Source organism: Schistocerca piceifrons, chromosome 1 (genome assembly GCF_021461385.2).
Source record: "Schistocerca piceifrons isolate TAMUIC-IGC-003096 chromosome 1, iqSchPice1.1, whole genome shotgun sequence".
Taxonomy (NCBI): domain Eukaryota; kingdom Metazoa; phylum Arthropoda; class Insecta; order Orthoptera; family Acrididae; genus Schistocerca; species Schistocerca piceifrons.
In genome coordinates this window covers 1,010,200,879-1,010,214,180 of record NC_060138.1, presented here as the reverse complement: position 1 = coordinate 1,010,214,180, position 13,302 = coordinate 1,010,200,879, and the positions used below count along the sequence as shown (strand labels likewise).

General features: G+C 43.1%; 1 protein-coding gene across 1 annotated transcript; it reads left to right on the top strand.

The window, feature by feature from the left end:
- Positions 1 to 2,258: 2,258 nt before the first annotated feature.
- On the top strand, positions 2,259 to 9,752 carry LOC124777164 (mucin-2-like). The gene is made up of 3 exons (XM_047252475.1): positions 2,259 to 2,345; positions 8,070 to 8,919; positions 9,727 to 9,752. The coding sequence occupies exons 1-3, from the start codon at positions 2,259 to 2,261 to the stop codon at positions 9,750 to 9,752; spliced, it is 963 nt and encodes a 320-aa protein (XP_047108431.1).
- Positions 9,753 to 13,302: the final 3,550 nt, after the last annotated feature.

Below are 13,302 nucleotides of genomic sequence, written 5' to 3'. Positions count from 1 at the left end.
TACTTTCATTTACGTCAGTGCTAAGTTGTAGTTGTAGTGTATTTTATCGACATTGCAATATAAATTATTTTATTAAACTTCTCAGACCAAATATTTCACTCTGTAGCGGAATGTGAGCGAGAGTGTGAGAGTGGACTGTCCCTCCAACCCTCACCCACCACATTTTGAAATGTGACACACACACCAACATAACGAACGCTACACAGTTGAAAACGGCCAAGGGCTGAAACTGGCTAGTAATGTGAAACATATACGTGTTTCATTAAGCGCACTTTGCATAATAAAACTGACAGCCTACGGTGGTTTAAAAAGGTTTCATCATTTAGAAGCTACTTTGAAGCTGTGAACCCAAACATGAAGTAAATGAAAGAGGTACAAAAATCTTGAGAAAAAACCATAGCTATGTAATTGACTTATCAATGAAATGAATAGGAATTCAAGTAATCTAAAGCGATCAGGTGCGGGAACAATGCGAAGATATCGGAAAGGAAATGGTCTTCAGAATGTCGGGTTCAGCGTGTGCATAATTCAGAGGCAAGAGAAATGGCGTCAACATTTAGAGCACATACGGAATTCCACCGTTGAACCCAGGAGAGAGCCCGATAAGTGGAAAACGTTTGTTGAATGTGTCCAACTGGGAAGGACCTGTTTACAGAAGTGATATAAGAAGAAATGGGAGTCGTTTTGGAAGACACAGAGGGTTGATTAACAGTGCCAGAGGGTAACCAAGCTACTCAAAAATCGTAACTAAAGATTGAACAAGGAATAGATAATATTCCTTCAGCACTTCTAGATTCTTTATGTAGGATCTACTATACTCCTGTTTTAACGATGTGTTATAATTAGTACTAACTTAAATTTTTAACTAAATTCTTCAAGCCTATCATGCTAATTCCAATACTGCTAGTACTCTATGAATGTTCGACACTTATATGGAATACTTCCAGAAAGAGAGAAACAGGGTATCAGTCAATGCTGCGCTACCTGTACTCTTGGGAATTACGTGAACTAACGAGGTATCTCAGTTGTCATTTTCAGTGAAACATATAAGTATGATAGACTTTATTTCGGTAGCTTCCGATCACTCGTTGTCCTTGTCAAAAATAAATCATCAGAAATTCAAGGAAAAGCGCAAATGCAGCTTATAAGACGTCCGAGCGGTTGTATACGCCGTCGACATTTGCAGATCATGGTTGGCGAGCTGATTCACGACTTTGGAATATAAGCCATTCGACCACGCCAGACATTCACCCAGAACGCATTCGGGTACGGTGGACACGCCCCGTGCCTCGTCATGAATATGCGGCCACAAAGTCCTCAATCGTGTTTTTTGAACACTGTAATTTTTCCTCCTATCTACGTAATTCGGTAGCTCTAAATTCGTTCGAGCAATCAATCATTCATGATAGGAAACACAGTCATAGCTCAGTCACTCAAAATGAGTCTGAAATTTTACTTGTTAGAATGAAATCAGGCGATGATTCTTCTTCTCTGCAGGCTCGTGCTTTGCGGCAGTCTGCTAATCTGTACAAATAAAATGCCTCGTAATTTTGGGAGCGTTGTATAATCAGTCGGGAAACCTCAAATCAAGCGGATATTTGGCTTTGATGAAGTTTAACCTTCCGAAGAAGTAGTGGAGCTCTTGTATTATTAAATGCAGGTTCGTATCCAGTCTTTCGGAAGTTCCCTTCTGATTAACAACTACGCAATATATCGATAAATATCATTAATTTTCAAATTTCCAATACACACCTTTTTTTTGAAGGTGCAATCTATATATATTTCCTTTTTAATCGTACAGTTTCGTCTCAGTTATCTTCTGTCATAAATCTCAATAATCAGATTACAGTTCTTCCAAACCAAGCTCAGGCTAATCGGCACGAAGACAAACTCGGAAGCCCTCTTTCTTTTTTTTCTAACTACCACCAGAGAGAGTACTACAAAGAATACTTATGCGCTCATGGCATAGCTATTGTATGAGCTACTTTTCGCTACTTTTCGCATGGATTCTGCGAGTATGAAGATAGAAAATTAGTAAACGTCATTCAAGGGTAGAATTGTATCTGAATAATTCATCGAATATAAAGAGATATTACAACACCTCACTACGCTCATTCAATTTCGGGACAATCATGGCGCAAAAACTAGTGAACCGCATGTGACGGAGCGTTTAATGTGGTTGAGTGGAGGTAATGGGCACGGTTTACTGTAGAAATGTTATAGCGTATAGTACTTGACAAGGGTCTTCTCTGACGCAGATGTTACGCCGTTTGTGCCCTTGCATCCGCCGGCGTGCCGCTGACCGCGACGAGCGGAAGAAGCTGAAGAAGAACAAGAAGGTGCAGGTGAGTAGTGGCTCTCTACGTCACACCAATAGCATACAAAACTTACTCTCGGCAGGATATCTCTCCCTGTGTCATACTTAGTTGCTTGAACCAAAAACTTGATATACATCTTTAAATGACGATTTGCGTGTGTCCATCGATGTGGCTATTGCCAATGTCAACTTTCGTTTTGCACCCTCGGACAGGCAACACGCCAAATGTGTTTGCAAGATTGACTACCCAGTAGATGAGAATTTCTGATGCTGTAGGTGAAGGTAGGTCGGCAATATGGTAGGGCTGCCTTTCATTTGTGGTAAAAAATGTTCAAATGTGTGTGAAATCTTATGGGACCTAACTGTGAAGGTCATCAGTCCCTAAGCTTACACACTACTTAACCTAAATTATCCTAAGTACAAACACACACACCCATGCCCGAGGGAGGACTCGAACCTCCGCCAGGACCAGCCGCACATTAGTCGGACACTAAGCGAAACTTGATGTGTAAAAGTGCATTTCGAGATATTTTACCCTTTCACTGCAATGACCTGATTACGGAGTAAATCTACGGATGCTACACACTTTTATTCTCTATTATTATACGAGATATCTCCGGTTGTTGCAGCTAAATGCCTTTGATAATTATTTAGTAGGTATGCGAATAAATATCAGACGAATAGCAGAAGAAAAGCATCAGTCATATTATGTTTGATGAAGACCTGGGGTTTTCAGTCGACGGCTTGGACTTGCACCCATCTCAGACAAACTACGGGAAAGCAGGTTAAGATGATACGCACACGTCATGCGAATTAAAGCAGTCTCGGAGGCAAGAATAGCTATGCACCTGGGCACAAATGGCCGACGACCTCGTGCCAGAACCAAGACCCGATGGCTGGACCGTATCAAGAAAGATACGGAATTCATCAATTCCACCTACACAGAAGCACCTGACAGACCCGAATGGAGTCAGATGTACCAACAAGACGACGCTGCTAGCGCGGGATAAACGCTAGAAAGCAGTAAAACAAGCCTTCGATTTTTCAAAGGAGTCACCTCACTCGCACCATTCATACTACGCTTACACTGGAGTATATTCGCAGTAAATAATTAATACGACCTTCCACTTTGGTTTCTGACAGTTGATTCTCCTTCATAGAAGAGTCAGTGACTTTCTCAAATGCCTACGTGTTCTACCTGGCGTCAGCATATGCCGCGTACGACTGCTTAAAGGATAAATGAACGACTGACATAACAAACAGAAGTAATGGGACCTGTCCTGGTACAGATGAAGAAAGAACAATGCGCCAGCTATAGACGGTGCAGACCAGCTACTGCTAGGATCTCGCTTACCGGACGCTGAACATTTGCTCACTTTTCGTGACTAGCTGCTACCATACCCACATTTAGGGCTGATAACTACAGTTGGTCTCACACTCATTACCGTCGGTCACACTGTCGTTGACGACGTAAACAGGCACTACACCCTATAGGACCTCGCGAAAGGAATCTACAATCTACAGTCGTAGTTACAGCAACGTGCATACATGTCGAAGGAAATGAGTATGAATAAAATAAACTTTTCTCATTTAGGATGGTGATCCTTTACAACACAGACTAATCGTAGTGACACACATTATTAAAATCTTTCACGCCGCAAAAAAATCTGTCGCTGCGTTCAGCGAATCGCCTTACTGTATCGTCATAGATGGCACAATTCTTCACAAAGTCAACTCATATCATAAGAAAATAAGATTAGGGATGCACGATGATGGTGAAGTTTCGATGCTAATTTCTATTTCAACGCTCAATTCTGCGCATCGATGGCAGACAACAACCGACGTTAAATACTGAATTTGGAGAATCTACATTACATCTACATCCATACTCCGCAAGCCACCTGACGGAGTGTGGCGGAGGGTACCCTGAGTACCTCTATCGGTTCTCCCTTCTATTCCAGTCTCGTATTGTTCGTGGAAAGAAGGATTGTCGGTATGCTTCTGTGTGGGCTCTAATCTCTCTGATTTTATCCTCATGGTATCTTCGCGAGATATACGTAGGAGGGAGCAATATACTGCTTGACTCTTCGGTGAAGGTATGTTCTCGAAACTTTAACAAAAGCCCGTACCGAGCTACTGAGCGTCTCTCCTGCAGAGTCTTCCACTGGAGTTTATCTATCATCTCCGTAACGCTTTCGCGATTACTAAATGATCCTGTAACGAAGCGCGCTGCTCTCCGTTGGATCTTCTCTATCTCTTCTATCAACCCTATCTGGTACGGATCCCACACTGCTGAGCAGTATTCAAGCAGTGGGCGAACAAGAGTACTGTAATCTACTCCCTTTGTTTTCGGATTGCATTTCCTTAGGATTCTTCCAATGAATCTTAGTCTGGCATCTGCTTTACCGACGATCAACTTTATATGATCATTCCATTTTAAATCACTCCTAATGCGTGCTCCCAGATAATTTATGGAATTAACTGCTTCCAGTTGCTGACCTGCTATTTTGTAGCTAAATGATAAGGGACCTATCTTTCTATGTATTCGCAGCACATTACACTTGTCTACATTGAGATTCAATTGCCATTCCCTGCACCATGCGTCAATTCGCTGCAGATCCTCCTGCATTTCAGTATAATTTTCCATTGTTACAACCTCTCGATACACCACAGCATCATCTGCAAAAATCCTCAGTGAATTTCCGATGTCATCCACAAGGTCATTAATGTATATTGTGAATAGCAACGGTCCTATGACACTCCCCTGCGGCACACCTGAAATCACTCTTACTTCGGAAGACTTCTCTCCATTGAGAATGACATGCTGCGTTCTGGTATCTAGGAACTCCTCAATCCAATCACACAATTAGTCTGATAGTCCATATGCTCTTACTTTGTTCATTAAACGACTGTGGGAAACTGTATCGAACGCCTTGCGGAAGTCAAGAAACACGGCATCTACCTGTGAACCCGTGTCTATGGCCCTCTGAGTCTCGTGGACGAATAGCGCGAGCTGGGTTTCACACGACCCGTCTTTTTCGAAACCCATGCTGATTCCTACAGAGTAGATTTCTAGTCTCCAGAAAACTCATTGCACTCGAACATAATACGTGTTCCAAAATTCTACAACTGATCGACGTTAGAGATATAGGTCTATAGTTCTGCACATCTATTCGACGTCCCTTCTTGAAAACGGGGATGACCTGTCCCCTTTTCCAAACCTTTGGAACGCTAGGCTCTTCTAGAGACCTACGGCACACCGCTGCAAGAAGGGGGGCAAGTTCCTTCGCGAAGTCTGTGTAAAATCGAACTGGTATCCCATCAGGTCCAGCGGCCTTTCCTCCTTTGAGCGATTTTAATTGTTTCTCTATCCCTCTGTCGTCTATTTCGATATCTACCATTTTGTCATATGTGCGACAATCTAGAGAAGGAACTACAGTGCCGTCTTCCTCTGTGAAACAGCTTTGGAAAAAGACATTTAGTATTTCGGCCTTTAGTCTGTCATCCTCTGTTTCAGTACCATTTTGGTCACAGAGTGTCTGGACATTTTGTTTTGATCCACCTACCGCTTTTACATAAGACCAAAATTTCTTAGGATTTTCTTCCAAGTCAGTACATAGAACTATACTTTCGAATTCATTGAACGCCTCTCGCATAGCCCTCCTTACACTACATTTCGCTTCGCGTAATTTTTGTTTGTCTGCAAGGCTTTGGCTATGTTTATGTTTGCTGTGAAGTTCCCTTTGCTTCTGCAGCAGTTTTCTAACTCGGTTGTTGTACCACGGTGGCTCTTTTCCATCTCTTACGATCTTTCTTGGCACAAAGTCATCTAACGCATATTGGACAATGGTTTTGAACTTTGTCCACTGATCCTCAACTCTATCTGTACTTGAGACAAAACTTTTGTGTTGAGCCGTCAGCTACTCTGCAATCTGCTTTTTGTTACTTTTGCTAAACAGAAAAATCTTCTTACCTTTTTTAATATTTCTATTTACGGCTGAAATCATCGATGCCGTAACCGCTTTATGATCACTGATTCCCTGTTCTGCGTTAACTGCGTTAACATCCGGCTCTCAGAACATTATCCTTAAGTTCGTGACTTAATCTTTTTCTCACGGTCACCTCCAACTTCGCAGTCTCCGGTGTCTTTTGCCAGTGGGGAGAGCATCACGACACTTCTTCAATTCTCAGTCCACAGATCCTGTGGATACACATAATGCGTCTATAATGCAGCGGTTTCCATTGCCTTCTGCACCCTTAAGCCGTTGATCATTGCTTACGTTCCACCTTTATGGGCAGCTTTCCGCCACAAGGGCAAGAGTGTGCCCTGAACGTTAGTCCGCTCCTCTCCCCTCTTTGACAAAGTCGTTTTCAGAATAAGGTTTAGTTCTTTTGCCGGAAGTTATCCTCTGCAGCCCTAAAATGTTACTGATTCATCTTCTGATGTGGCGCAAAAAGTTACAACCATGTTAATCGACAGAAAAGACTAGTGGCCCTCATTCGCTGCAGTATTTTTCTGTGTAACATTTCGACTGTGGTTACCTCGTTTTGAAGTAACCCATTTTAACTACACAAATTCAAATGTATAATTTCACGTACATCTTAAAATAGTAAATTGGTGAGCACCCCATACGACCTGATTAACGTAGCTTCACCAGAATACACTGACAGCAGTAACGAGGAGTTAGATGACATAAACGAAAGGAAAACGTACGATCGCAAGAAGACCATGCCCCGAATGGGCAAGTGACACGACTGAGTGGGAAGACCATCGTGTGTTGCGTATGGCTCTCACATGTAGTACTGACTCAGCAGCGCCAATATGAGCAACAATATCGTTTACTTCAGCGATATCGCCGAGCCAGACAACCTGTAACGTGCATTCCACTGACCCTTAAACACATTTATATACGACTTCAGTGGAGTTAGGGGAAAGCTCACCGTACGGCACGGTGGAATACTGTAGTGTTTCATGACGAAAGCTGGTTCTACCTCCATACTAGTGTTGGTCGTGAGTTGGTTAGAAGGAAGAGCCAGTTGAGGTCCTGCAAGCAGTCTGTCTGTGTGCTTGATCCATTAGAGCAACACCTAGAGCTACCATCTGAGGTGCAATTTCATATCACAGTTGGAGCACTGTCATGGTTATCCCACTCACCCTGACCGCAAATTTGTACATCAGTCTGTTGATATGACGTTTTGTGCTGGCATTTATGTACAGCATTCAAGGCTTTGTTTCATAAATGGTTAATTATCGCCCACATACCGCTGCTGTAACCCAAAATGATGTTCAGGGTTTCGACATAATATCTTGACCTGCCCAAACACCAGATCTGTCTCCAATCGATCATATGGGGCATTATCCATCGACAACTCCAGTGTGATCTACAGCTATCTGTAACGGTCCCTGTATTAACTGAATTGACTGACCAGGTGACACATGCATCGATCTCCATTCCACAAACTGATATGTGGCACCTGTATAACACAATGCACACACCTTTGCATGTCTCATTAAAATTTCTGGTGGCCTGTTCACACTTCCATTAACCTGTGATCTTGTAATATGTAGCAGATAATATTTTACTTAGACAAATGCATTATCAATTTTCGTTAATCAGCAATAATTATATTTTCGTGTTTCGCTTTTCTCTTTTCGGTGAACATACAAAAACAGATATTACAAGCCCGTAATCTGAACCAGTACTGCATACAAGAGAGTCAATCCTAATACAGAATATCCTTCTGATTCCAGGCTTATGATGTCTCCGACACCATGTGCAGTGGCTACACTGCCACTGCCGAGCAGCAGCCGCTGCCACCGACGCTGCCACGCCTCCCTTCACCGACGCCACCGACGCCTCCCAACACCTCAGGCGGCGAGACCACAACTACTGATGAGCTGCTGCCCACCACCAACTTGGGCAGTGGCGATGTTAATGTTGCTTATGACTCACTGGCCCCCACCACCTCACCTAGTGGAGATAGTAATACTGCTGGTTTGCAGCCCCCCACCTCCTTTTACAATGGAGACCACACTGCCGACGATGAACCGTCTCACCCCACTGTATTCGAAGGCCGTGACACCACATCCACTAATGAACTACTGACCCCCACTGTCTTGCACAGTGACGATATTATTACTGCTGAACTGCAGCCCTCCTCGACACTGGGCAGTGGCAACAAGGCTGCCAACGATGAACCACCACATCCCACCATCTTGGATGTTTGCGATGCCACATCCACTAGTGAGCTGCTTCCTCCCAGCAACCCTGGCAGTTGCGATTCTAATATTGCTGTCTTGCACAGTGACGATATTATTACTGCTGACCTGCAGCCCCCCACGATACTGGGCAGTGGCAACATGGCTGCCAACGATGAACCACCGCATCCCACCATCTTGGATGTTTGCGATGCCACATCCACTAGTGAGCTGCTGCCTCCCAACAACCCTGGCAGTGGCGACTCTAATAGCGCTGAGTCGCTGCCCCCCACCACCTTGGGCAGTGGCGAAGCGTCTGCCGATGTCAAGCCACCATGTCCCCCCATCTTGGATGGTGGCTACTGCACGTCCACTAATGATCTGAAGCTGTCCACCGCCTTGGGCACTGACAATACTATTCCTGCTGAGTCACTGCCCCCCCCCCCCCACCGTGGGCAACTTCAACACAGCTGGCAATGGTCAACTACTGAATCCCACCATCTTCCAAGATGGTGTCAACACCACTGAATTATCTTCATTGCTCCAGGTAGCTGATGTTGCACCATCAGCCCTACAGGGTGCGCCTCTCACTGGCCCTCCACCAAAGCAGGCTTTCCCTAAGATTTCCAAAAAGAAAAGTCCTTCTGATCAGCTGGTATATCTTGAAGGCCCTCCACCTTTTCCCACTTTTGGAAATAAAATGTAATCTTATCAGTTTCTGGTTGGAACTCAAAATTAATAAAGTTTATGAAAGCATCTTGGTTATTAATGTTGAATTTTATGGCTTGTATTGCAAAATGTGTTGCTGAATCTTCGATGTCAGTTATAATCTCATGTATCATTCCATGTACACATGTGGGATAGTACTGCGCCAGCCTTCAGAAACGACCAAACTCCGAAATCAAACGATTAGACACTACAGAAGCACAGTGACACAAATAAAGAGAGAGCAACGTCGCACTGCAGAAATCAATACCTTAGTTTCACTCAATTGTACTTAAGAAGCCATGACATTTCTATCGTGGAAGTACGTTACTCGATTGTACATGTAAAATTACACCTAAGATAACCAGCCGGTTTAAACTCATGTATTGGAAATATCGTCTGTACAGATCGCAAACGAGACACCTTTACTAGGAAGTTGACATTCTCATTATATCCCGCACTACGTACTAGTATAAAGATGATGTGTTCTGTAAAATTGCCACAGATACTATTATTGGTTTCAGGGGTTAGTGGTAGCTACCGGAATATGATACACACTGGCCATTAAAATTGCTGCACCACGAAGATGACGTGCTACAGACGTGACATTTAACCGACAGGAAGAAGATGCTGTGATATGCAAATAAGTAGCTTTTCAGAGCATTCACACGAGGATGGCGCCGGTGGCGACACCTACAACGTGCTGACATGAGGAAAGTTTCCAACCGATTTCTCATACACAAACAGCAGTTTATCGGCGTTGCCTGGTGAAACGTTGTTGTGATGCCTCGTCGAAGTTGGAGATATGCGTACCATCACGTTTCCGACTTCGATAGAGGACGGATGTAGCCTGTCGCAATTGCGGTTTATCGTATCGCGAAATTACTACTCGCTTCGGTCGAGATCCAATGACTGTTAGCAGAATATGGAATCTGTCGGTTCAGGAGGGTAATACGGAACGCCGTGCTGGATCCCAACGGCCTCGTATCACTATCAGTCGAGATGACAGGCATCTTATCCGCATGGCTGTAACGGATCTTGCACCGACGTCTCGATCCCTGAGTCAACAGATGGGGACGTTTGCAAGACATGAACCATCTGCATGAACAGATCGACGACGTTTGCAGCAGCATTGATTGTCAGCGCGGAGACCATGGCTGCGGTTACCCTTGGCGCTGCATCACAGACAGGAGCGCCTGCGATGGTGTACTCAACGACGAACCTGGGTGCACGAATTGCAAAAGTCATATTTCGGATGAATACAGGTTCTGTTTACAGCATCATGATGGTCGCATCCGTGTTTGGCGACATCGTGGTGAACGCACATTGGAAGCGTGTATTCGTCTTCCCTTACTTGCGTATCACCCGGCGTGATGGTATGGGGTGCCATTGGTTACAAGTCTCGGTCACCTCTCTTGTCCGCATTGACGGCACTTTGAAAAGTGGACGTTACATTTCAGATGTGTTACGACCCATAGCTCTACCCTTCATTCGATCCCTGCCAAACCCTACATTTCAGCAGGATAATACACGACCGCATGTTGCACGACCTGTACGGGCCTTTCTGGATACAGGAAAGCTGCCCTGGCCAGCACAATCTCCATATCTCTCACCAATTGCAAACGTCTGATCAATGGTGGCCGAGCAACTGGCTCGTCACAATACGCTAGTCACTACTCTTGATGAACCATGCTATCGTGTTGAAGCTGCATGGGCAGCTGTACTTCTACACGCCATCCAAGCTCTGTTTGACTCAATGCCCAGACGTATCAAGGTCGTTATTACGGCAAGAAGTGGTTGTTCTGGGTACTGATTTCTCAGGATCTATGCACCCAAATTGCGTGAAAATGTAATCACATGACAGTTCTAGTATAATATATTTGTCCAATGAATACCCGTTTATCATCTGCATTTCTTCTTGGTGTAGCAATTTTAATGACCAGTAGTGTATGATATTAATAATGCATCTGACTATCACAATATCTGCAAGGTTTGTACGAACTGCCAGCATAGACGACCTCAGCTTCAATGGAAAATGCTATGCACTATAGTATACGTTGGATAGAAAATCAGATACTCGAATTCACAACTCACAACAACAAAATATAGTCTTACATTGTACTACTCTGCTAAACGACAATGCACTCGCTAATCAACGGTGAAACGGAAATGTTAAAGTGTTTTATATAAAAAAAGTATGAGACGTCGTGCTTGATAATAACGTATAAATATCTTTCCATTCCAAAATCACAACCACGTTGTGTATAACCTGCTAAACGCAGCGTGCTAGACAACAGTAATATTTATTTTGTGTCGCACTTTCAGAGATATGATTTACTCTCTTTTTTTTAATTGACGTTATGAATCACAGATATCCTCTCTACGTAGCAACCATGAGGACAAAAAGGAAGGTAGGAGGCACCGCAGATTAATGTTGTACGTTGTATTGAAGCCAGAGGGGGTGGGCCCTTCCACTATTTTAAGTAGCCCCAAACATTAGCAGACCACTGTTTACGACTGCTTCACGCTTCGTATTTACGTCGCGGGCGCCAAGGAAGGCAATTTCGAACTTTTACTGTTCTGGAATACGCATTTGCTCAGGGAAAACAACACATTTGGCCCCGTTAATCTAACTTGATATTTTTATGTGATATATTTCGAATAACAAGAGGAGAATGTAATATGAAAGGAATGCTTTCGCAATGCATTTTATTCAAGAGGTTTTTATATTTGTATTGATAGTAAATGAAGATGGACCACCAAAACCAGTGCTTGTTTGCTAATGGAATTGCTTTGGTTCGTCATATTTTCAGCTTTTAACTCGTATGTACAACGGTTTTTAATGTTCAAGATTCCAAAAAACTTTCATGTGTGTCATTTATTAGCCCATAGCCGTGTGCAGCGAGTAAAGAAGGAATGCATCCCATCGTAACTTGTGCATGTCAATGAAGCTAACGATTTCCGAAAGGTCAAGGAAACTGAACTGCATAGACGTATACATCGGGGTAGAATTCTGGTTTTATTAGGTAGTCTGATTATTATTCGTAACTACCCTCCAGTCCCTAAACCTAGTTACAAAAATGCGAATCAGACGCATTCCACGCCGTGCCAGCGCGTCTTTGAGATGCCAGGTCACTTCCCAGCCCTCTGTAGGAACACATCGATTCGTCTGTAAACTCCCCCTCACTTATCGACCTTAATGACAGTGAAAAATTAAACCACGTGTACCTAATGAAAATTTGGGAAAAGCAATCGTCACCGAAGTTAATCTGTCGATAAAGAGGGAGGAAAGGGTTACATCTAAATGAAAGGATAAATGCAAATGAAATTGGTGGAAATCAATTTTGAGAAAAGGGTACAATTAATAAATAAAGTAAATGTGCGGTCGTCACGTTAACAATTAATTGGCGTTAATTAGATATTTGAGATTTGGGGAAAATTACGGTCGCCAGTCCTATGGACAACTACTATAGTAACTGAAAAAGAAAGGTCATTGCACATATAATTAGCACTAAAAGCGTGGCAACTGAAGGTTGACACGTGTTGTGTGAAAACTTAAAGTTTGTCAGAAGTAATAAATTTCGCTACATTCTGACTTAATTTAGCAAAAGAATTAATAAAACCGGAAAATTGAAGGTTAACTTAGTGACTGAAACTAATAGTGAGATTTGTTTCTGAAGCACTACGAAATTCGGTAAATTAAGGTTAGTCTTAGGCTACCTTAACAATCATTTCAAAAGCTACTTGAATCTACGCAATTTAGAAATAAGAGATTTAACTTTGAACTTGAATTAAATGATTCTGAACAATTAACAACAGTAAAATTTAGTACGTACCAAGCTGAGCTGCAGTCACAGGTAAGCAAAAATATGCTAATAAAACTCGCACTCTTAATTTGTGCTTGTGTAATCTAAATATTGTAGCCAGCTATGAATACGTTAACTGAAGTTTGAAATCAAAGCAGTGAAATCTAATGATATTACTTTAATGCTGGCGTCTGAATTTCAACGACACTCGGGTTCATTTCGGAAAAGGAAGGGACCCTGCTGGGTAATGCAATTGGGACAATGAGCAGCAAAAG

Coding starts and splice junctions, on each gene's coding strand:
- LOC124777164 (XM_047252475.1), top strand. CDS start 2,259: ATGTTACGCCGTTTGTGCCCTTGCATCCGCCGGCGTGCCGCTGACCGC. Junction 2,346..8,069: donor AGAAGAACAAGAAGGTGCAG/GTGAGTAGTGGC, acceptor TTCTGATTCCAG/GCTTATGATGTCTCCGACAC. Junction 8,920..9,726: donor GAAGCTGTCCACCGCCTTGG/GCACTGACAATA, acceptor AAATTGCCACAG/ATACTATTATTGGTTTCAGG.